Source organism: Nipponia nippon, unplaced genomic scaffold, assembly GCF_047370975.1.
Source record: "Nipponia nippon isolate SJK-2023a ecotype South Korea unplaced genomic scaffold, ASM4737097v1 scaffold_2, whole genome shotgun sequence".
Classification (NCBI taxonomy): Eukaryota; Metazoa; Chordata; class Aves; order Pelecaniformes; family Threskiornithidae; genus Nipponia; species Nipponia nippon.
In genome coordinates, this window is record NW_028262336.1 from 29,886,387 (window position 1) to 29,911,805 (window position 25,419).

A 25,419-nucleotide genomic window follows, 5' to 3' on the forward strand; every position below is an offset into this window, starting at 1 on the left:
TGTCTGAAGGACAATCCAGATGACAGGCGATTTGAACCGCACAGTGGTAGAACCACCTGCCCCTCACTCTCAACAATAGAAGAAACCTTGACTGGCTTCCTAACTCTGGCATCTACATTAAATGACTGTAATTATACAAGATGAATCCGTGCCTTTGTTTCTCCTCACACACAAAATACAAAGGAAGCTATCACAGCTCATTTGCTCTACATGTACTCTGTGTACACCACCATCAGCTATAAAAATAATACCGCTGCTTACACGAATCTGACAGGATAATTCATTTAAAGAAAGAAAAAAAAAAAGAAAAAAAGGATTAATTTTTAAATAATTAACTATTTTTGGCAGAGTCTTGAAATAGAAATACACTTGCAGCTCTTGTGAAAACAGGCAGGAACAGAATGTGAAATCCAAAAACATGCCTTCCGATTATATGGCACTGTGTTGAAAAATAAGCAAAACACACTCATTAACATCTATTCTTAGCAGCCTTTCTGCTGACATAACTGCCCTAACTTCACTGCGCCTGTATTCTCTTCAGAGAAAATGAAATGGACTGAATCTAAAAGAGGAAACAAGAATGAGTCAGCCAGCCCACGTCTCCACTCAGCAAAAGAATCCAAATACACTACAAAAACGGTACTGGGTAGCTTTTGATTGAGATATTCATTACTGTGAGACAAAGTTAACCTGCCTTTAATCCCTTGCAGGCATCAAGAGCAACTAAAACGTAATTCAATCAATTTGGTGTAGTGGTTTGGACATTGCAATTGCACTCTGTGATTGAAGCTAAATGAAGAAATTAAATGCACAAAGCCATGTACAAACTTGTATGCTGCTATTACTATGGGACACTGCACAAGGAGCCCTGTTCAGGGCTTAGAACAGCTTTTGGGATTTTCTCTTGGGGGGAACAGTTGTTTTGTTTTGGTGGGGTTTTTTTGTTTGTTTGTTTGTTTGAATGTAGGTCTCTACCCCTAGTTAGATAACTAAAAGATGCCCAGTTTTAAAAAGATATTAGAACTGACAGCCACTGGTGCCCTCATGAGATTTGCAGCTGATCAGCACTTCTGAAAAGCCAGATAACTTATTTAAATGCATAGAAGAGAATTTTAATTCATTTTCAAGACAAAAGTACTCTTTGTATCAGATTGTAATAAACAGGACTAATTTGCAAGGCTAGAGCAAACTACCTAAGGCTTTAGGAAGACTAGAGTGATGAAGTACAGATTAAATAAACAAGGATAAAAAAGAAAGATCAAAAATAATCTCTTGATCAATGTCAAGACCCTTACAGGTACAAACTACATCAGTTTATTACTGTATTGGAATTAATTCAGCCTATTCAGGTGGGCAAACATTAAAGACATTTTCCTTACTCTTTCATCAACTGTTGCAGCGAATTCAGTTGACAGCAATTAACTTCATAGAGCATTTAGCTAATAGGTAGTTATCTTACAGAAATTTCCAAGAAGAGTCACAGAAAATGGGAAAGAAGACTGTTGGCCACACAACTATGCAGCAAAGGTATCTGCTTTAAGAAAAATTTTAGAACACAAGAAATTTTAGACCAATGGGATATAGTGAATATCCTGACATTTCAGCTCAAACACTTACCTTGATGATCAGTTTTTTGGTTGAAATTTTCAGATGAGAATGGTTACTTGTAGCAAACATTTTCATCAGTAAATAGAATACTGATTTTTCACCAGATACCTTCTCTGCCTCAGAAACATCCTAAACAAAAAATATATTAGAATTCTGCTGAAACAGCAACACTGTACAGGATTATGTTGCACTGAAGCAGATATGTAATAAAAGTATATTATTTTATAGACCTGCCCAAAAATACCAAGGCCAGAAATGAATGGGATTATTTATGCTACTTCGCATTCAGTGAGCCAGGAAGAGGAGTACAATGTTTTTTTGGAAAGTGGAAGAAAAGAGGAGTAACAAAAACACCAACTAATAGAAGGCTCCAAGATAAAACCACCTTTCTCCCCAGTCATCCATCCTACTTCTATTTCTGTTATTTCCAGGAATTCAGATTTCCTACAAGTACAGTCTGAATAAGAAATATAATCATTTAAGACACTGATCCCCAAAGAACAGGAAAACAATGCAAGTCACGGGGATGCTGAATGCTATCTGAACATCAAATGACAATCCTTCAGCCACCTCCCCTGCTTTTCACACTGACTTGTATTTGATGTCTAACAACCATAACCCTCTGTAACATTGCCAGATTTGGCTTTTAGCTCTTCTGTTAAAACCTGTCTATATTAGAAGGGCAAAGCCACAAGAAAACACTTTAGCTTCTTTGCCTGTTTCCAGGTTTTTCTTTGCTTGCTCATAACTCTCCTCAGTTTTCCTCTATGGCCAACTGGAAAGGACAGAAAATCTACAAGGCAGGGTCACAATCACAACACCCATGGCCCTCTCTGCTTCCCCCCAAAGCTAGGCCCACTCTTTTCTCCAGACATGAAAAGCACACTCTCTACAGCTCTCTTACTGTACAGGCCTGCAGTAAAGAAGAGAGCAGGGGCCCTGAAGGCTTCCAGTAATTATGGAGAGGAGGGACAGCCTTAACAAATGCCAGAATCTTCCCTGAGAATGGGGGGGATGGCTCCCATCAGCAGCTCATTTCCTTGGTCTGAAATCTCAGGCTTTCCAGACAAGTGGAAACAAGCAAATTCTCACTCTTGCCCCTCTCCAAGGACAAGAGCTGAAGGAACCTTGTCCAGCCCTCTTCAGGGAGGCAAAAATTTCCGTGTTTGTAGAAAAACTTTTCAGCTCAGAAGGGATTCTTCACTAATGCTAAGACTATAATTCCCACTGGTTTTCCAAAAGGTCACCTCCTAAAATGACTGGACTGGGACCAGTTTATAACTAGGCAGTGCCGGATGCAAAGATTTGAGGGCAACAGCCCAAAGAAACAGAAGTCTGCCTTGAAGTCTCTTACCTGTACTCTGAACCAGGCAAATTTATTTGCAGGAAGTTCCAAAGCCACTTTCAGTATATGGTGCTGGAGAACAGGAGGGACCTCCTCTCGGAGGCCTTTTTCAGTGACGATACCTGAGGTTTGAAAGCAATACAATCGACTTTATTTTGGCATATCTTCCTGAGATTTCAGGAACACTAATCATTTAGGGATTCAAACCACCACTGTGAGATAAGCTGGCAACCCACAAATTTTCAGACCATGAGATCCCCAGACATGCTACGATGACTTTTAGCCAGTCTAAGGCTGGAATCCAGCCGTCAGCAGGAAGAGTCTAACACCTGCTCCTGGCACAAGCCATCACTGGTGCATGGGAATACATAATCTCTTGTACCAGTCTCAGCAACCCTGAAAAGCTATGTCCTACAGGAAGTAAAGAGGATGGATAAACTGGAGACCAAAATACAGGATTTAAGTCAGTAACAAATCTTAACGCTTATAATATTACAGTATTTCCTACAGGCAACAGAACTTTACACTTGTGTCTCTCCCTACATCACTTTTATCATCTGCTCACGACTGCTTTGGCATAGCCTCAGAATTATTCACCTTACAGGTCACACAGCTGTGCAGAGACCCTCGCAGTGTGCTCCAAAAATTGACCTGCACACACTTTAACTGCAGTTAAGTTACATACAGAGATCAGCTGTATAAAGCTTTGGTATCGGTATGCTTTTCATAGTCTGTGTAGTATCTTTGTTGTCCACATTAGAGAAAGAACAATAAATTTTAAAAACGCAGCATCACTACAAAGTCTAGCCAACAGTAAGACCAAACAATAAAACTACCAGCTGTGTAAAGCACATATTGCTACAGGGTAGAAAAACATGCTGCCTTTAGAGTGTATATTTCAATCAGGGTGAGGGGAAGGAATAACAGAACTCTCAAGCTGGCATCTGAGGGAGGGAAGTTTCATAAATAATTTACACCATCATTTTCTACCATATTATCTTCCATCAAGTCCTGCTTGACTAACCTGATCTCCTTCTATGACAAGGTGACCCGCTTAGTGGATGAGGGAAAGGCTGTGGATGTTGTCTACCTGGACTTTAGTAAAGCCTTTGACACTGTTTCCCACAACATTCTCCTGGAGAAACTGTCTGCTCAGGGCTTGGGCAGGCGTACACTTCGCTGGGTAAAAAACTGGCTGGACGGCCAGGCCCAAAGAGTGGTGGTGAATGGAGTTAAACCCAGTTGGTGGCCGGTCACAAGTGGTGTTCCCCAGGGCTCAGTGTTGGGGCCAGTCCTGTTCAATATCTTTATCAATGATCTGGCCTCAGTAACTCTGCAGATGACACCAAGATGGGCGGGAGTGTTGATCTGCTGGAGGGTAGGAAGGCCCTGCAGGGGGACCTGGACAGGCTGGATCGATGGGCCGGGGCCAACTGTATGAGATTCAACAAGGTTCAGTGCCGGGTCCTGTACTTGGGTCACAACAACCCCATGCAATGCTACAGGCTGGGGGAGGAGTGGCTGGAGAGCTGCCTGGCGGAAAAGGACCTGGGGGTGTTGGTTGACAGCCAGCTGAATATGAGCCAGCAGTGTGCTCAGGTGGCCAAGAAGACCAATAGCATCCTGGCTTGTATCAGGAATAGGGTGGCAAGTGGGACCAGGGAGGTGATAGTGCCCCTGTACTCGGCACTGGTGAGGCCGCACCTCAAATACTGTGTTCAGTTTTGGGCACCTCACTACAAAAAAGACATTGAGATGTTGAGAACAGGTCATACGAGGAGCAGCTGAGGGAGCTGGGGTTGTTCAGCCTGGAGAAGAGGAGGCTGAGGGGAGACCTTATTGCGCTCTACAACTGCCTGAAAGGAGGTTGTAGCGAGGTGGGGGTCGGTCTCTTCTCCCAAGTAACAAGCGACAGGACAAGAAGAAATGTCCTCAAGTTGCACCAGGGGAGGCTTAGGTTGGATATGAGGAAAAATTTCTTCACTGAAAGGGTAGTCAGGCACTGGAACAGGCTGCCCAGGGAAGTGGTTCAGTCCTCGTCCCTGGAGGTATTTAAAAGATGTGTAGATGTGGTGCTTAAGGACAGGGTTTAGTAGTGGACTTGGCAGTGTTAGGTTTTCAGTTGGACCTGATGATCTTAAAAGGTCTTTTCCAACCTAAATGATTCTATGATTTTTTTTCCCCTGACAGACTGTAATTAAGGCATTTACGTAACTCCCTTTCTTACACATCCCAGACCTGCCTAAAACACAGATAGTTGCTCTGACTTGGTGGCCTACAAGCTCTGGTGGCCCACAGACAGAAATGATGACCAAACATTTTGCTCTCTCCTCCAGTCTCAGTTTTAAATGGCTGTATTTATTGTACCACAAGCAGTACTGGAGGATCTTGCCTACAGTCCATAATTTGTGGCTCATCATTCTTGCTGCATTAAGCAGGTACAGAACGTCTCTACTTACTTCTGCTGTATGAAGAGGAATACCCTCCATGAGCATGATATCAGAGACAAAATTGCAACAATATTGCTAATGTGCTTCCTCATGCAGATTTCCCACAGGAGGTAATACCATACAGAATACTGTTCTTCTCCCCACACGCTGCCAAACTATGACAAAATAATTTAAAACACAGCAAATGGAAAAAATACTTGAATGTTAAAAGATTTTCCAGAGGAGAATGGTGAATTGGTACTTACTTATGTTGGATTGCTGACATAGGTCTAGGAGAATTACACCCCCAAATCTCATTAAGAGTTGGACATAAGTCTTCCTCAGAAACATTAGAATTAAAACCCCATAAAAACCAAATTTTTGCAAGAATATGACACACAGAGAGGAAGACTGTAGCACAACCTGCCACTTACAACAACTGAGTGTAGCAGAGCAGCTACGGAATTTAAGAGGGCAGAGTGCCAGAGCACTGCCAAAATAGCAACAATAAATGCCAACATAATGAAGAAACTAAAATGGGTTACTTGTAGAAAACAGTTCTTTCTCTATCTACACAGAAGAGCAAACATTCCCTTCTGCTGTGGACTTTGTAAATAGCCAGAGAAAGCAATGAAGGTAACAGAAAAACCCATCACATACCTTTTAGCAGCTTGCTAAAATCAAAGTTGCTCCGTGCTACCAAGTGGGGCACAACCTTCTGATAAAGGCATATGACCTGAAGCAGTGCAGCTTTCAGAAACAGTGTCTCAGCATCATCTGAACCTAAACAAAGTGTTTACATAATTAGTTTCTCCATCCTTCATACCAAGAGAGCACAGTGTAGCACCTACGTAACTGAACATGAGAATTACTAACTATATTTCCAACAGACTTGCCTATGAAATGATTGGTTGTCTTCCTCACTAACAAGAAGAAACAGAAAAAAACATGGAATCCCCAGTTTCCTTCCCCAGCATTCCTGTGTGAATACTTTTAAAACCAAATCAGTTTATTCAGTGCTTAAATTGGCAGTTGCCATTTCTAATTTGATTCTAAAGTGCTCACACATATAAAAGACAACCTCAACATTTTAACACTCACTAAAAGAATCCCATCAGTCCCACTGCTATTCAATTTAAGGCTGAACAACAGAAAAAAAAAGAAGGAAAGGATATGGTCACGCTGCTGGTTTCTGGGGACACTATTTTTACCTAATGCCCGATAGGTTTGACTGGGGAAGTGCAGGAGACAGTACACTAAGTTATCACTAATTTATTACTTTAGTTAAAGGTTTCTTTCTTTCCCTTCCCTCTCTCAAAATAATACTTTCTCAATGTGACCTCTTGGCAAGAGGAAGACAACAAATATCTGTATGAGAGAAACACCAACCCCAGCTAAGGCAGTCGTTTACTTCTTAAGAAAAGCTATTTCAGCAGCTAAATATTCTTTTAGTTTGCAACATGAGGACGCATAAAAACTACTTGTTATCCAGTCACTAATGAAAGGAAGCAAAACAAATAAAGGGCAGCCAAAACTTTTTTTTAACACCTACTTTTTTCCTGTTAACTGGGTCTCCCTCAGGGAGCTATGAAGAACTGGATGGATGCCATGCATAAACTTTGTCTTTGGTTGCCTGAGTCTCAACTCCCATTAAAAAAGAATTCTCTAGTGGCCACAGTGCAAATAAAGCCATAAAAGGTGAGCTGAGAGTAAGTGATACAGTATTATCATCCTTGTATGCAGAGAAACTACAGCTACAGTACTTTAGAGATCAGCTGCTCCATCGGTTTCAGCAGGCACTCTACCAATAAAGAGCCTTGGAGTGTCAGCACTGGCAACTATTTTGCTGCCCAAAGCCACACACAGAAGGACATACACTGAAAAAGTCTCTGCTCCAGGAAGTCTCACTGTGGAACATGCCCTGTGAAGGGCATGAAACTGGCTGTAGATTTATCTTCAGTCTATAAGTAAAACATTGCAGGCTGCTAGCCAAGGTACAGTGAGTACTAAAACTTCCAGTTCCCTGCAATGGGACTATGAAAGCAAGTCCTTCAGGAGGGACACTGGTTTTGAGAGAGGACAACTAACGCCTTCACTCCAACCCTCTCTCCCTCTTCCAACACTTGCATGTTTCTAATCCTGTGCTACAGCAACACAAGCATTTGTGTAGCCACAGTAACTAACTGCTTCAAAAAAATGAGCTCATGGTAAAATAATTTGGCAAAACTAAAATCCCTCAAAAAAATATTTGTCAGGCATATCAGTTTCCCTGCCTGTTTTATCGTGTGGCTGCAAAATACTCCTACTAGCATAAAAGGGTCGAGGACAGGAGGATTAAGTTCAACAAGGGGAATTGCAGAGTCCTGCACCAGAGGAGAAACAACCCCATGTGCCAGTAATGCTGGGGGCCGCCCAGCTGGAAAGCAGCTTGGCAGAAAAGGACCTGGGGGTCCTGGTGGACACCAAGTTGAGCATGAGCCAGCGATGTGCCCTTGCTGCAGAGAAGGCTACCGGCGTCCTGGGCTGCATTAGGCAAAGCATTGCCAAAAGGTCAGGGGAGGGGATCCTTCCCCTCTACTCAGCACTGGTGAGGCCACACCTGGAGCGCTGTGTCCAGTTCTGGGCTCCCCAGTACAAGAGAGGCATGGACATGCTGGAGGGAGTCCAGAGAAGGGCCGTGAAGATGATGAAGGGACTGGAGCATCTCTCCTATGAGGAAAGGCTGGGAGAGCTGGGACTGTTCAGCCTGGAGAAGAGAAGGCTCAGGGAGATCTTATCAATGTGTATAAATACCCGAAGTGCGGGTGCAAAGAGGACTGAGCCAGGCTCTTTTCAGTGGTGCCCAGCGGCAGGGCCAGAGGCAATGGGCACAAGCTGAAACACAGGAGGGTCCCTCTGAACATCAGGAAACACTTTTTCACTGTGAGGGTGGCCGAGCACTGGCACAGGTTGCCCAGAGATGCTGCTGGAGTCTCCATCCTTGGAGATACACAAAAGCTGTCTGGACATGGTCCTGGGCAACCAGATTTAGACAGGGGCGTTGCACAAGATGACCTCCAGAGGTCCCTTCCAACCTCAACCATTCTGTGATTCTGTGACAGCAGAAAAGCAAACTGCTTAACCTCCCAGTAGCAATGGCAGCCTATTTGTAAAACTGTGTTCTTAGGCAATTCTGACGCTGGTCAGAATTAAACTGCCCAAAGAACCAAACAAAGCAAAGATGAATAGTAAATGCACAAGTGACATCGGGACTCTGCTGAAGTTACCTACCTTACATGGGATAAGGATTTCAGAACACCCATTCACACACATGTAAGAAGGGGTAACTCCACCTGCTTTGCCTACCATGCTGTTCCACAGCCTCTGCCGTCTCTGTCATTGCCTTCACAGTGGAGATATCACTTTCCCTTTTCTCCTCTTGGCCATCACGGTGTTCTCTCCCTTGCTTCAGAAGGGACTGCCAGACAGCCACTATATTGTTCATGTCTGGTAAAAGCTAGAAGCAAAAAGAGTAAATTGCAATAGCTCCCCTGCATGAGAAAAAGCTACTGTGATAAAAATATTCACAACGAACAACACGAGGATTTGCTGCTCTTCACAAAGGTTGGAACTGTTCTTGTATGCAATCGGAAAAAGATCTGAAATCAAGTAGTGTACTGTCACTTCTGTAGAACATAAATACTGGAAAAAAACACTTTATTGAAAAAGTTTCCTGTGAAAAATTTACGTTTGGTTCTTCATCTTCATGGTATATTTTCAAGCCAAGTGCTACCTTGTCTAGTAACTTCTAACTCCGAATTAACTCGGCTGGCTACAAATTACTTGAACCAGGAGGAGAATTTGCTTCTGATCCTGCTCTTGGAATTAATTTGCAGCACAATAGCTGCCAATGTCACAAATTTGTCTCACAACAAAATTCTATTTGCATTTCCATCAGCCAGCTTTGTTAGGAAACTAGTCTACTACCACACCAGTTATTAACACCTTTTAACCCATGGCCTTCCCCTCCCGCTGCTCAAAGATACTATCTTCTGGCTCCCAGGCCGCAAGCACTGGGGGAGAAAGTGCAGAGGAGTAGTTATCTACTGCAAAATGACTCATGTTATACCCCAATTTTCTTCTTATTTTGTACCTTGCTGATGGCTTCTCTGTACAGCTGTACGAATTCCTGCATCATTGACAGTGTGTAGATTTCTGACTTTTGCCACGTTTCTTCATTCAAACAGTACTCAATATTCTTCAAGGCTCTTCTCAGAACCATTGATACAAGTGACAGTACGCTGTGCTTCACTATTGTGCTGGGTAACTAAAAGAAGGAAGTTGAATTAATGACATTTCACTGCTTCCTCTTACACTTTGCACATAATCTGTACTCTGAATATATGTTAAAGTTTGTTAATGAATTAATTATTTCCTAAACCTTGGCTTGCAGGAAAGAATCTGTGGGTTTTCAGATTCCCAGCCTAAACCACTAGTGAGCATTGGCAGAGTTGGTGCTTGTGAATGGCTCTTGGAAGCAGTATCAATGGGTTTTAATTCATTCTCCAGTGCTTCCCCAAGCCAGCTTTATGCTGGGACAGAGAATATAAAACATATGTAATTAACCAACTTCAGAAACTTCTTGGATGATCACACACTTAAACAGTATTAACAAGGACAGAAAAAATCCACTGAAATACTATAGACTGCTCTTACATTTAGTCCTTGGGTGAACATTATTTTATTGCACACTGCAGGGGCTGTTGTTACCATCACCATAGAAAGCAACCTGGGAAGAGGAATAAACTCTGAAGTCTTAAAAGAATTGGAAATCTCTGGTTGAGCCTCATAGATCTGAAATAAAAACAACAATTTAATCAACATTGATATAGCCCTGGAGATAACAGCTTCTTCTGGGGAACATTTTACAGAAAGGCTTTGACTTGTCAAAAGTAATGGCAGCACTAAATATGAATTTTTATGCAGAAATGCTACAGAGCATCCCCCAGACTCCAACTAAATGGAACATCTGTATGTGACCTGCACCCCTGCTGAAGACCACCTCTTTTCAACAGACTACATATCCTACTTGCCCATTTTAAGCTAAAGCAAAGAGTCAGAGGAACACTCAGAAAGGACAAAAGGTTTTTCTAGCTGAGCTTCGATATTGCTGCATCTCAAAACATGTACCATCAATGGGATGTTTCCCACTGCTTCTTATGCCAATTCCTTCTTTCCCAATTTAGTTGAATGTTTATACAGCCTCCTGCTCTGAGTATGGCTTTTTACCAAGTGACCTTCCAACTCACTCTATGTCTACACTTTTTAAAGCAGATGTGGCTCTGAGCCATGCCTTATTTTCCTCAGCACCCACAGAAAACAGGATGCCATTCCCCCCCCCCCCCCCCCCCCATTTACCATCTTTAACATTTAACAGCATCCTGCTGCTTCTTTCCTAACATACGTAGTAATTGATGGTGTTATTTCAGAAGCATTAAGTCCTTCCTATTAAGCTCACTTAAACCTCAGTCACCTAACTTCCCCACTGCTGCACTGGTTTGTTTTTAAAATCATTATTTATGAAATATTGTGCCTGTCTGCTTTTTAGTGATTTCAATAAACTCTAAAGCACTGTGCATTTACAGCTGCGAACACAACACATCTTCAGACATGTGAGTTTCCTCTGATACAGAACAGCTGCTTCTGAAACAAAAACAAAAAACCCACTCCCTGATCCTCAGCTTAGTTCCTCTGAAATCAATGAAATCGTGTTCCTTGTCACTAGGAAGACTTCAGCTAAGATCATTAATTCAGAGTTAGTTTATACCTAACACGGCCACACCACAGGCTGGCTGGGCTCTGTACTTACACAGTACCCAAATTGTAACAAATTTTACAAAGGAATGGCATTATAATATCTACCTGTAATAAAAGCAATCAAAGGCAGGCTTACCAATCTACTACAAAGTTCCTTTACGTGGTAACTTTTCTGTAGGTCAGGAATGTTTGACTTTACCATCTTTCCTATTAGCATTTTGTGTAATTCTGCACTACTGTTTAACAAAAAATACTTCCATTTTTAGAGGGAAAAAAAGAGTCTTGGGATTGCAAATTTCTATGGAGAGGTGGTGTGCATCATGCATACTCTTACCTTTTTGAGTAACTTCATATTGTCCATCCAAGCTGATTTCAGTCTAGGAACAAAGGAATACTGGGTCTCCTTAAAGTATCTATTCAATAAATCTGGGCATACTTTAAGAATATTCACCATGAGATCAGCAATCATTTCATCTTCTGTTGCCGTTTTTAAACCAAGCAGAAAGCGCAGAAGCACCACATTTCCTCCCCTATTGAAGAAAAAAAAAAACTTTAAAAAAGAAATACCTATTTTGATACTTTACATGTGATGCTAACTCTGCAACTCCTCTAACTGTTGCTGGGGTAAATTCAAGGCAAGACCTCTCACGCTGCTGGCTTAATTTCTGAGTTTATACTCAGAAGCAAGAACTGAATTTACCTCCAGGTTTTCTGCACGACAAAGAGTAATTACTTTTAATTAAACCCACAATGTTTCAGAAATATTCTAACCAAACTTCACAAAGCTAAAGATGTAGAATTAAAACTTAATATTAAACTTGGAAGTATTTTCTGTGGTCTTTCAGTCCTCCTTTTTAAGTTTACTTCTGTATGTCCCTAAACAAAGTGAGAATACTGCACATACCAAATGAATACCAGCTAAAATTTTGCTCAAAGCAAGAAACAACCTGCTATAGCACCACTCAGTATTAGCACCCGCTACTACAATTTAGTACCTTCTTTGCCCAGCTAATGTGATGAAGCATAAACTCACCCTATGAGAACCCCTCCATGGAATTACAAAAGTCTCAATTATTTTCTCTATCAATTATAATCTTAGTGCACACATATTTTAACTAGTTATCAAATGGAAACAGTAGGGCAAATAGGTGCTTTCAGATTAGGTGTTGCAGGTCAAATTCTGGCACTACTGAAATCAACGTCGACATTTTGCCAAAATCCGGGATAAACCACGTCTGGTTCTACAAAATGTGAATTAGACTAGATATTTTACTACCATCTGGTTTACGCTGCAGCTCCGATGCTTTAACGTCACCTCAAAAAAAAAAAATCTATAGTCCAAAATCACACCTTACAATAAGAGACTTGTTATCTAATTAATCACGGAGATGTCTCAGAGAAACACGACCATTGTCTACGCCCCTATGAATAGGGTAGAGCACTCTCTACTCTAGTACATGGAGGTATAAGGAGATCCAACACTTTGATCTTGGGAAGTTAAAAACAAAACCAACAAAAAAACCCAACATATTTATTTTTTCTGCCACAGAAGAAAAAGAGAGGGAAGCAGAATTCAGTGAAGTTACTGGCAAAGGTCTGCAAGGGCAGACAAGATAACGAGTGAGGTCTCTCTTGTTCCTAGCACAGAGTACACATACAATCTCAGCTGTCTGGTGACTTACTTGCCAGAAGTTCCAAGACTTGGATCATAGAATGTTATGCCATGTTTCAGAGAGCAGCAGAGGTCCATTAAGAAATTATGAACTAGTTCCCGTACCATCATCTTTCCCACCTCTTCAGAACCTTGAGTCACCTATAAAAATCAAAAAGGAGTAAAAAAGGCTATGATTTTTGGTATCACAGAAGAAAATCTACATCAATTTCACTCTTCTCTAAATTTTATGAAGCTCCTTTTATAAAGAAATGCTAAAAGATAGTTTGGCTTTTGTTCAGATTAACAAGAGAAATTTCAGTTTCTGTATTAAACACATGAAAGAAAAAAATATTGTAATATTTAAAGGAAAGCAAACCAAACTTAGGTACGTATGGACTATCTGCAGGGCATTACTGACTTAGGTCTTTTTGCTAAGAAGGCAGGCAGAAGAAGGTAGAGGAAAGTCAAACTAAAGAAAAGTAGTGATATAAAACTTAAATTGGGCAAGGCCATCCCAGGACTTTGAAGTCAAGGATCTAATATTTAATCTGAAATAACCAACTTTCAACCTTACAGGCCAGGTTCACTATGAGGAAGTTCAGAAAGACCAAAAAAATCACGGAAGCAGTCAGCATAAAGCACGTGAAACAAGCACGTGTATGTTTTTAGGGCCACTTTGGCAGAAGACTGAACAACTTTAATACAGGGCAAGAAAGATGGATAGCTAACAATGCACTGAATATGCCAACACTTCAGGGAAAGGAGGTGGGGCATCAGTGTCATTACAGTCACCATACAAAAATGGAAGAAATGACCAAACATCCATGTCAAGCAAAAAGAAAAAAAAAAAAGTGAACCCAGATTCCATTAACCTTTTACATTCAGCACAGCTCAAGATCCCTACGAATAAGAAGCCTCTTGACAATTGCGGTTAGGAAATCACAAACCATATGACTCACAAGGACGGCATAGAATTGTAAGAATTTAAAATTACTCAAAACTGAAATGCATGTTTATGAATAGGATCATAGATTTGCATAGCTCCAAGCAGACACCTACTAGAAACAGATCTCCTCCAAAAGGTGTTTACAATATTATCAGGATTGGAATGGCATAGGCATAAACATCCAGTAGAGAAAGTATAAGAAGGCAGTTGTTCAGTGTTAGAAGTTTTGAAGAAAAATGGTTGGGCTTCTAAAGATCAAGTGTTAATCAACACAAAGGTGAAAAGTCTGCAGCCAAAACCCAGTGGAAGCACAGAAGTCCTTCTACTCCTTTGCATTGGGCCTACAGCCACGCCTTAGATATTCCCACAGTGAAAGGGGGGAAAAAAGAGATTACTTGATTAAGAAAAATAAAAAAGCAAAAACATAACCTATTTATGAGGAGAAGATGACAAAGCATCTGGAGTACTAACACACACCCACCAGCTGTGGCCCTGATCCTTGCCTCATCTATGACTTTAGGAATGCAATTTCATCGACCAGTGGAATCAATAACAGCTCAGCCCTCAGAAACCCTTCCAACCTCTTGGACAATGCAAGCTGAAAAGGCTGGCAACTACCTTAGGAGTTTAGGTCTCATATCAGAATAGCATGTAGGATGGGAACGAGCCATGTGCTAAGAACATTGCTTCTGATATAGTCTCCTATAGAGACACAAATGTGTCCAGGCAATGGAATACAGTACTCACACCCAAAAGCCCCAGTTCTCCCTGGTTCACAGATCTGCACTGCAGTTTTGGCAATCAGAGAGGGGAAATGAACCCTCTTCCTCAAGTGTTGAGAAGCAGCAAAAGTCAGGGCTTCTCTTTAAGTAGTCTCGGCAAACCCCTCTTCTTGAGCTCCCAGTTACTTTAACCTTGATGAGCTATTTCAAAACCTGTGGGCTGCAAGAGGGGGGAAAAAAAAAAAAGGCAGGACAAGGACTAGGAGTTGCAAAGAAGTCAGTTACCAGACCTTTAAATCCCCAGGGCTGACATCAGTAATCCCATTCCACCGGTAAAGTGAAGCTATGTGAATCAACACTTCTGCAGTAAAAAAGCGCACCTTCTGGGTTTTGGTGATATTTTTATTTTGAACCACCTGAAAACAATGAGAAAAACAAACACATAAAGAACTCTTCTATTTATTGCAACTTATCACAAAATAATGGCAAATTACTAACACACTTCATTCTTCTAGTACACACAGAGCTCACTCTCCTCATTACAGCAGACAAAAGGTTCTGCCTGTCCTGTTAACACTTCTTTCACACATTCCTGCTCCCATCTTGATATGGTTGAAGCCACAGGACTCTACACCAACTTCTGCAAACACTGGACATGCTGAACAGGATAAACTTTCAAGTTCAACTAAAGAGCACAGAACATACTTAGAGTAGCACAGCCACAGACTAGGATCATGGAAACCTGCTGGTAGAGATGGTAGAACCTGCTACAAATCAAGTTTCAATGAAAGGGAAAACACGGTAGAGAAAGTTCTCAAAAGTTCTCCTACTGTGTTCTCATGTCCTCGTTTTTTAAATTCTCATTTTCCTTGCTAAACTGAAGGAGTCATATAGTGTGTTAGGTTTCATCAATAACATAACAGTACATGATGGACGATTCCCACATGGGAAAAGCTTCATTTAGAAAACAAAGTTTCAAGAAGGTTTATTTTACGTTTAAATGCTAGCTTTTTTCTTCTTCCTCTTCCAAGGTTATTGCAATAGAAAAATGAAAGAATATTTTTGGTTTTAAATTATCAGTTGTGAAAAGCCTGAGTCTGAGGCAGGCTCTTATGGCTACACTCTACATGTGAAACTATTTTTCTTCATTCTCTCAATTGGTCATACAACAGCTTGTGCAACATTGCTACAGTAATTCAAAACGGAGATTAAAAAATCATAGACACTGGAACTAAAAACATTTTTAAAAACATTTTTATAGAAATAAAATCTCTGACGCAGTTGCTGTACGCACAGCAGCAATAAGCTGGTGCATCACAGTGAAAGAGGCACAGCCATGCTCAGAAGCTAAGGAACAACAGAGCAGTCAAGACTAAACCAACTCTCACACCTTTCAGCAATTCCTACTTTCAAGTTTTCTGTCTCAACCCTGCTATGTCACGGGGTTATTTCTGTCTGCTATGAAAGAACCAGAAAAAACAACTTCAAAGCGGAGCAGATTTACCTCTCTAACAGTACTTTCTGATAGCAGGTGGAATGCACCCTTTCTCCTTCACAAAAACTTCTCTGCTCTTGGGAAGACAATTTTATGATAAGACTTCCCTTTTCCTCTACCCCACCAAGAAATACCTTTGACTGAATTAATCTCCTGCAGCGGAAACCTTGCCACCCTAACAGTAACCAAGTCCAAAGACCAGCTAACCAGGACCACAGGATGTGGCATCAATGGAGCCCTGCCACGACTGGCTGGGGAACAGTACAACACACTCTTCAACTGCAACCAGATAGCTCCTAGAAACCCACTTCATGTCACAGTCCCCATACTAAAAACACAAAAAAATCCTTTTTCTCCTGGAAAGAAGATTGTACATCATTACCCAGTTCAGAGCTAACAAACCTAGTCAAATCTAGCCGACTTCCCCAGTTCGGCATGAGACACATTCATTGACAGACCAATCTTACTGTCACTGGAAGCACCAAAAAGACTCCGGTTCTTTTGACCTTCAGGCTTGGCACTGATGCAATTGCAACCCGTGAAACAATCGGAATCTGTTGGACACCACACACTAAAGATGAGCTGAAATTAGCATCCAAGTACAAGCTATGCAAGGACCTCCTTTAAAAGAGGGCATTGGAAAAGCATAACAAGCTGCAGTCCTGAAACAGTAATACGGCCAAGCTATCAACCTCCAACAAATATCATCAGTAATGGGCACACTGACAAACTTTCAGCAGCAGCAGTACAGTGTCAACATCTTAGAAAGCTGTACATTTTATGAGAAATTACTGCAAAACTGTTTCCAGCAGCAAAGAAAATACAAAACGAGGCAATGCAGTTTCAAGGGTATATCATACCTTAGTTCTCAGTGTGGAAAGTAGAAGATTGACAGTAGAAACTTTGTCTTCCTTTATTTCGGAACGAACAATATCTGGAATGAAATCTAAGACAACATTTCAAATGTTAAGTGAAAATGTGAAAGCTATTTTCATACTAAAATGCTTCAGGGAATTCATACCCATTTCCCTTCAATGTCATATTATTCGCCTTGCTGTTATATTTAAGGATGAAACCAAAGTCTGCAGTCAGAGTTCAGAAGGATGATGTGTCTGTACCTACAGTGCTGAACAAGTGATGCTGCCAAACCTACTCTCATCGTAACTAGCTAATTTGCCAACTTGGTTATTAACACTTATTGCAACAGCATCTGTCAACTTCAAATATATGTCGGGCCCCAATGTGCTACGCAGTACTTAAACTTGAGTAAATGCCTATCCTTTCTGTTGAAGGAGTCACAATTGTTTCACTGAGTGATTCTCAGATGTTTGGAAGTTACACCTCCAACAACATGCATCATCTTTTGGCTCACCTGTGCATCCCAAAGTTAGAGAAGTTCAGTTTACAGAGAACTTCAGTGTCTTACAGGGGAACGAAAGCCAGCTGTGCTGGCTGGGTCTAGGTGTGCACTGCCGTTCCCTGTCCTGAAAGAACTGAACAACTGTGGGCAATTAAAGGAAATCAGCAGCCACCAGGGTAATGCGAACAACAGGTAAATGATTATGGCCTGTTCTCACTCCCTCAGCACAGAAGAAATTAATTGCTGCCAGCTAATGGCTTTTTTTTTTTTTAGAGTATTACTAGATACCTTCTGAATTCTTTCATAACCTTATCAAGGGTCGCAGTTCACACCTTGAGAAGCATCAGCAGTAGATTTCAAATCACTAAAGTCAACAGCAAGCACATAAAGGATCAAGATTTAACTTTCTGGATCCTCCTCTTTGTCTGTTCAGTTTCACCCCCTTCTCTAAGAGACATGGGTGTAACATACTCCTGGACTGCACTCCCATGGAATGCCTCCATAAAGGATGCAAAGGACATTACACTGGTCTCCTGAATCACTGACGGTCTGAGTACACAACAGTCGTCCTGCATGAGGACAGACAGGAAACTAAAGTACACGCAGTCTAACGCTTTTTACAAAAAAATTTAATGCAACACCATTGGAATAATCTCCCCAGGGAAGTGGTGGATTCCCCAATATTGGACACTTTTAAAATTCGGCTGGACAGGGTGCTGGGCCATCTTGTCCAGACCGTGCTTTTGCCAAGAAAGGTTGGACCAGATGATCCTTGCGGTCCCTTCCAACCTGGTATTCTATGATATCCACTATTACTGTGTTATGAGCAAGGCTGGAGGCCATGAATTTCTTTTTTGCTTATTGAATCTATGGCCTCAAAGTTATTTACCTTTTTTTACATCTGTCTCACCATGGACTTCCTGTTTTTGCAGATAGCAAACATTATTCTCAAGCAGAAGAGGCTCTCACTAGAATACCAAGGAAGCTTAAAGCTTTTCAGGTAACACGATTAAAAATATGTATTTTGTATCTCATTAGTGTTGTTTAAGTGGTTCACATTTTTAATTAGCTCGTACTTATTATAACCTATAGAAGATTTTGCCTTAAAAAAAAAATGCAAGAAATTGTGAAATACCTTTTAATTCCAGCACCTGTGTCAAGATTGCATTGTCACCAGCAATTAAAAAGGAGAGAGCAAACTGAATATAGGCCATACGGACATCAGGTCTCCCCTAAAAAAGATAAAAAGCACTGTTAGAATACAGATTGTACACAACTGCAAAATTAATACTGCAACAATTGACTATAAGTACTATACACAGCTAAATTAAACAACTTCTATAAACATGTTGAACATAGCCATACACATACATTTATAGGCAATACATCCACAGTATATTCATTTGAAAAACTTCTTGCATAAACACATCACAGTCTGTTAAAGTTAACATCAAAAAGGATGGTGTCCTAGTTCACATATTTTTCAATTCTCAATATACGAGATAGGCCATAAATAAAAAAAGGAAACATTAACAGCAGTTTCATGCCAAACCCTGTACACACATCACTTCTGCACCATTGGTACACTGGTCCATTCACAAAAACACTCAAGAATGGTAATGACAGTAATGCTGCTGTGATTTCTTACTATACAGGCTTCCAGAGCAGTGCCAGTCTTGGGGACTCCTGCTGCTTGTTGCCATCTTTGAGCTGCAGTGCATTACACACATCCCTCAGCTATCACAGCTGCTCAGGGACCTACCCAGGTCATGCAACTGAGACCAGCTAGAAAAAAAGCTCTTAAAAAAGGGGCTAATATGTTACAAAACTACAAATTCAGGCACAGCAGAAGTCATGAAAGCTTTGCCTGGAAAAGGATCATAGGATATGAACATGATTTATAATTTTTTTGAAACTTACTGTGCAAAATTGAGTTGCATGTAAAAATGCCTGAAAGACACTGACTAGGCTAAACATAAGGCAGAAGTGACTCATGAAAGGGTTGGAAGAAGAAATAAAGAAAAAGAAATAAGATTTTGCTGTAAGCTTTGGGCTTGATATTTTTGTATTAAAAATTCACCTCTGATAGCCAGTTGTGACATAATAATTTCACTGAAAGCTGAGCAAGAGTAAGATCTTCAATCTGTTTTTAGAAATTTTTTCCTTTACCTTACTTGCATATCCAATAAGTTTGTGGTCAAAAGACTACAGCCAAACATTGAAATTTAAGGGGTGGAGGTACTCCTAAAGGACAACTTCTCCAGTAAGGTCAAAACCCATGAAATCTGACATTCCCAAATTGTTTATATATAAAGCAATCAAGTAGAAGGCAAAAAAACAAACTCACACCTTTCTCCCTGAAACCACTTTTTACAGTCTCATTTGTCACCACAGCTGGCACAAACCCAACACAAACATAGGCATTTATTCTGCCAGTCATCTTTAAAAACTAGAAACAATGTATCAGTGTTGAAAATAACATTGGATTTATTATACACTTATATTTGGAATGAAATATAAATATTCTCGTCCTACAACACTGGTTCAGGTCAACCCTGATTATTTTTAGCAAACAGAGGGGAAACAAGAAATAAAGTTTCTTTTGGAAAAAGAGGAGTGACTTCTTCTACTCACTCACATAGCCTCCTTAAGGATTTCTGCCAAGAGATTGTTTAAAACTCCTGGTTGTATTTTCAAATGCAATTACTCTGACTGTACTAGTACTGGGCAAAATCCTCTCTCCATTTCTACAACTGCAAAACCTCCATTTATTTCAGTGGGACCAAACTGCAATCCACACATTGGAAAAAAAACTGAGCTCTTCCCAAACACATCACTGAATAGTTTTCAGAAGTTTACCATCACTTCCACTCCATTTTAGACATTAAAAGGGTAGCCCACAGAAACTATACATTTATATTTCACCACAGCTTATTAGAAACAGACGAGGCACTTTGATGTTTTGCAGTAAATTCTACAAAGCAGTGTAAAAACAAGGTTATCCTGAGGAGTTCCGCACCCTGACAAGATGAAAAAGGCCAGCACGGGATGGAAAATGAAGCAAGCTATACCTCAAGGGTACAGGCCAGCTCTCCCGCTATCGCAGATACTCAGAAACATCTGCTGGGGATTTCCTATATAAATAGATGGGAAGCTCTTGCCTTATAGATCAGTTCTGCTGCCAATTAGAAACAATCAAGAAGCATTTCAGCCTGACACAGGACAGGAAGGAAAAGGTAAGTCCTTGCAGACAAATATATGGCAAAGAGATTTTGGCAACAGCTTAGTTTTAAATACTTGGCAGAAGAAAACTGATGGAGCCATGGCGTAGCATTTCATGGCACACAGCAGCTTAATTTACCTTCTTACATCTTTTTTTCAATAATCCAGGCAGAAACTTGTTATTGAAATCAAAATGGCTATACACATCCCTTGCTGAATCTGGTCCCTGAGCCACCATTGCTGACAAGAGGGTAAGGCACACTCGGCTCATCCTAAAACGAAAGGCAGAGGAGAACCTGCAGGTTATTTCCAGGATGACAGTTATACAAATAACCAAATCAAGAGATTAAAATTTAAAGAAAAACCTTTTTCCTCTAAAGGAAATTATCCCACTCCACCTCCAACATCTACCCAAGCCTTCAGGAGTTTCAGGCATGAAGCAGTTCTGAGTCAGTCCCAACACAAGCAACCAAGACAGCCATTAGGCAAGTACCCCCGGTCACGCAAAGCTCTCGCTGCAGTTGATGGCAGCTTTGGTTGAATATGTAACCAACCATTTTAATGACCATCACAATACAGATTTAGGCCAAACACGCATTATTCTGCTGTTCACAAAGAACTTTGATCTTCTTTGTGAACAGCTTATTTCCACAAGTGTATTTCTTGGACAGAGCCCCCAGTTCTGCAAACGCTTATGCGCTTTCCTGCCACAAGCAGGTCCATAGGAGTTAAACACACACACAGCATAGGCCAAACTACGACTGCATTTTCTGCGTTTCAGCTGAATGACAGAGGTTTTCCTCAGTTTAAGTATGAAGCATGGTCTTCTCATGAACTAAATCACAAGACCTACACTCAGTTTTGATTCTTGCTCACTGACCACTGGGAAAATTTGCCTGAGAAAACAGAAGCGAAGTTAAAACAACCAAAACCATTATTTTAGGCAGTGATAATGGCAACTGGGATGGAGGGGAGAGGGAAGAAGGGAAAAGGGAATGCCTATTTATATTCTTCCCAAAAATTAAGCTGCAATGAGAGGCTGGATATTCGCTTTATAAAGTAGGATAAAAGGAAGAAAGTGCCAAAAATTAAGAACTCCTAAATTCATGGGAGTTTGCCATTTATTTCAATGGGAACATGGCAAGGCCATTGGGTACAAGTCTGCAGACCTCCACCACCTGAATAGCCACTGCCCATTAAGGGTTTTGGAATCTGTCCATCATGTTTCATGCATGGACAACCTGTAAGAAAGCCATATGACTAAAACAGAGATCCCATCTAGACATACCACCACTATAAAACCCCTTTGCACATCAAAGAGGTAGCACAGAAAATTCTGAGCATATACCATCAGAATACCATCAGAAATCCACAGCCTCCTCTACGCAGGTCCTAGAAGGACTTCTCCAAAAGCTGTAAACTTTAAATGCTTAATAAGAAGTGCAGATCTTGCATGGTTTCCAAATTTATTTTACAATATACCTATCCGCTCGTATTTGGGATTCTACATACATTTAAAATGCTTGTTGCAATAAAATCAACCGAGTGGTGCAGGAAGCATGGTTGCATCCATGAACTGGAAAGCAGAAAATGCTTTTCTAATTCGGGACTATCCAAAGACCGAAAGACAAGTCATTGGCCTTAGACAAGTCATTCGCAGTCTCTATTTTTTTCTCTCCTTTCCTCTTCCTCCCAGGTTTGTATTAAAATTTCTCTGGCACTTGGAACTTCTCTCACCCTGTCCACAGAGCACGAGAAATTGTTGTTTAGACTGGACTAGATAACACATGAGTGCTTAAATCAGCTTAAAATGGCCTTGGATTTAAGAGACAGGAAAAGTTACAGAGGAAAAGCCTGTCTGAAAGAAAAAATTCTATTACAAACATGGAAATCTGACTACAAATAATACAGGGAAATAAAACACTCAAGAGCAGCTCTTTTTGCCATCACGAGATAGACGCTCAGCCTCTGTGAACTACAAGAAAGCCTGTTCCTCCCTGTTGCATGCAGTACTTTTCACTTCACAAACCAAGTAGCATTAAAACAACAGGACTCAAGATACCATCCGCTTGACCTCTCACTGGGACGGGCAAAACCGATGAAAACTACAGCCTCAGGAAAGCATCGTATAGCATTAGACTGTGTATTATATCAGAGCTTCCACCTTGCAAAGACTTCCACATGCAATTATTTTATGAAACGTGGAACAGTATCATTAAATAAAGGTGGATTATCAGCAATAAGTCAAGCCGAACTTTGCAATGTCTTGTACACACGTGCAAGACCCAGAGAGGCCCTTGGGATCAATTCAGAGCCACGGAGAGAGATTCTCCGCAACAGTACGGAGAAGGCTTACCTGTGATTTTCAGAATACAAAGCAGCATAGACCAATCTCATGTAGGAATGAATCAACTTTTTGACTATGTTCATTCCCACAACAGAAAAATGGGAGAGGTCACTGGCTGTCCTCAGTAAAATGGCTTCTAGAGCTTGGAAGATTAATAGCATCTGTAAGATATAGAAATATGTTAAGATCTGCCAATATCAGGTACAGCTTGAAATTATTAGCTGAACAAACAGTAACAAACACTATTAAAAAAAGCATAACCCTACCACAAGAGGAAAGCGTCCACATATGAAGGCAAAGTTAACTTCTGAATTCTCCCCCGATGCTTCCTCTTCTAAAGGATTAGTTCTGACTGTGAATTTTCAAGGAAGCCCCTATACAGATACTATATGAAAGACTAGAGAACCACAGGAGGTCAGCCAACTCCTCTTTTTTTTTCAGCTGCTAAACTCATGAAATTCAGTAGTAGAGAGGGACAACCTCTGCTGGAAGCCCAAGCCAACATGCTGACTGAAGGCCTGTACAATTCTGGACAAATAAACTGAATGTAAAAAGGGTCCTCCCTCACACATAAATCCAGACCTACATGCATGACTTATCTGCGCGGGCACAACAGCCGCTTCTGGGGATGCAAACGCCAACTGCAGTGCAAATCTCAGCACAGGCTGAGATCGTGAAGGCCCTTTTTGCACTTGGAGGCCAAGGCCTAGGGCTAATGAACCAACGTTTTAAGAGACAGCTGCTAGCAAGTGCACAATGAAACGTGCTGGAGAAAACCATCTGAGCTGCTCCAGTCTTGCAGTTAACTCCTTCTGGATGAATCCAGAGTCCACACACCACTGGGGCTGTATTCATGACAAGTATTAGCCTCTACTGGTAAAAGGATCTTGAAGAAAGCATGTCATTGAACATGACACAGGTCATCATTACACAGACAAAAAATGATTATCTAAGGCAAAGACCAACAAGTAGAGGTTAAAAAGAACACTACCCAATTTTATGTTGTAAGCAGATTTAAGTTAATAATGCTGCCACAGTATTCACAGCGAAAAGAGATTTTTAATTCTTTAGTTCATTCATCATGTTCTGATGAGGAAAAATTGTGTCCAGCTCAGAAGAGAAAAATTAGGTCAACTTTACCAGTGGCTTCCTACAAATACTGATGTATCAGGGAGACACCCAGTCACCTAAAACCAATTACTTTCACTGGACGTCTTTTGTTTGTTTGTTTGCTTAACTGCTTCTGTTGACCACCTTATTTCATAAATGGTATTTTGATACCATTTCAAGAACCCCAACAGCTTAATTTTGGCAGGACTACTGGTTGTGCGCACCATGAAATCCAGGAACATCTTTGCACTGAAAAGGACATTCCCCACTTTATAAGTGCTTCTGCCACTGTGACTTCCAGAAAAAAAACCAAACCAACCAAAACGCACACCAAATTATCAGAGTTATTTATGCTGCAAAGCGCTTCTTCGGCAGTTGCTCTCCCAGGTGGGATGCACGGTGCCAGTCATTAAACTATCAACACCCACAGACAACTTACTTCACTTTCAGGCTTCCTTTCTCCGTCCAAAAGTTTGAATATTTCAGCACACTCCATGGAAATTTTTACGTATCCCTCCACGACATCATATACGTCAGGTGACGGCAGCGTCTTAGCGACGGAGACGAAGGTCTCCAGACCTGCAATGCCAGAGTTTCACGCGGGGAGCCAAGGCCCCGCGTGTGACAGGCCACCGGCCGCCCCCCGCGGCCCGGGCACGCTGGCGCTGCCGCCCGGCATCGGCATCGGCGTCATCCCCACGACGTCGCTCTGGGGACAGGGGACGGCTCCGGGCTCCCCGGGGAGCCGCTCCAGCCCCTGCTGCGCCAGCGAGTACGCCTTTACCTCACGACCGCACCGCACCGCCCCGCCGAGCACGGGCAGAGCCCAGCACCCCCGGCACGCCGGCCGGCCACCCCCCGCCCGGCCCGGCCCGGCCCGGCCCGGCCGCTCACCCTTCCCGGCGGTGGCGGGGTCCCGCAGCAGCGCCTTGAAGCGGGCGCCGTTGAACTCCTCCTCCTCGCGGCAGGCTCGCTTGGCCGCCGGCGGGCCGGCGGCGACCACGCCGCGCCGCTTCACCGCCATGCCGCTGCCGCCGCCCTGCGAGGGCCGCCCCGGAAGCGGCCGTAGCGGCGGCGCCGCGCCCCGGCAGGAAGCGGCGGTCGCCTCCTCCCCGCCGCCAGCCAGCGGGGAGCGGGGCTGGGCCCGGGCCGTCAGCGCTCCCCGCCGTCAGGAGCCGAGGCTCGGCTGCAGCGTGCCAGGGCAGCGTTGCCAGCCCCCGCCCGCCCCGGGCCCGTCTCTCTCTCCGTGCGATTTCCCGGCCTTGCTGCTCCTTCCGCCGCTGCCCCAGCTGCCTTGCGGCTCGTACAGAGCCCTCTCCCCAGCAGCGCTGCCCCCAGGGCTCCCCTTCACACAGGGACCTGTCCCTGTCACACGTTCAGGTTGA

General features: G+C 42.1%; 1 protein-coding gene across 1 annotated transcript in view; it reads right to left on the minus strand.

The window, feature by feature from the left end:
* URB1 (URB1 ribosome biogenesis factor) overlaps window positions 1–25,098 on the minus strand; it is a 56,471-nt gene extending 31,373 nt beyond the window's left edge. Inside the window, exons 1-15 of the mRNA XM_087758229.1 lie at window positions 24,929–25,098; window positions 24,474–24,613; window positions 22,934–23,085; window positions 20,717–20,849; window positions 18,491–18,587; window positions 16,856–16,941; window positions 14,791–14,916; window positions 12,861–12,991; window positions 11,513–11,708; window positions 10,078–10,215; window positions 9,515–9,688; window positions 8,728–8,878; window positions 6,043–6,165; window positions 2,963–3,075; window positions 1,618–1,737 (exon numbers count right to left, since the gene is read on the minus strand). Of these exons, the coding sequence (XP_087614355.1) occupies window positions 1,618–1,737; window positions 2,963–3,075; window positions 6,043–6,165; window positions 8,728–8,878; window positions 9,515–9,688; window positions 10,078–10,215; window positions 11,513–11,708; window positions 12,861–12,991; window positions 14,791–14,916; window positions 16,856–16,941; window positions 18,491–18,587; window positions 20,717–20,849; window positions 22,934–23,085; window positions 24,474–24,613; window positions 24,929–25,058 (2,010 nt within the window). The 5' untranslated portion in view covers window positions 25,059–25,098. The remainder of the gene's footprint in view (window positions 1–1,617; window positions 1,738–2,962; window positions 3,076–6,042; window positions 6,166–8,727; window positions 8,879–9,514; window positions 9,689–10,077; window positions 10,216–11,512; window positions 11,709–12,860; window positions 12,992–14,790; window positions 14,917–16,855; window positions 16,942–18,490; window positions 18,588–20,716; window positions 20,850–22,933; window positions 23,086–24,473; window positions 24,614–24,928) is intronic.
* Window positions 25,099–25,419: the final 321 nt, after the last annotated feature.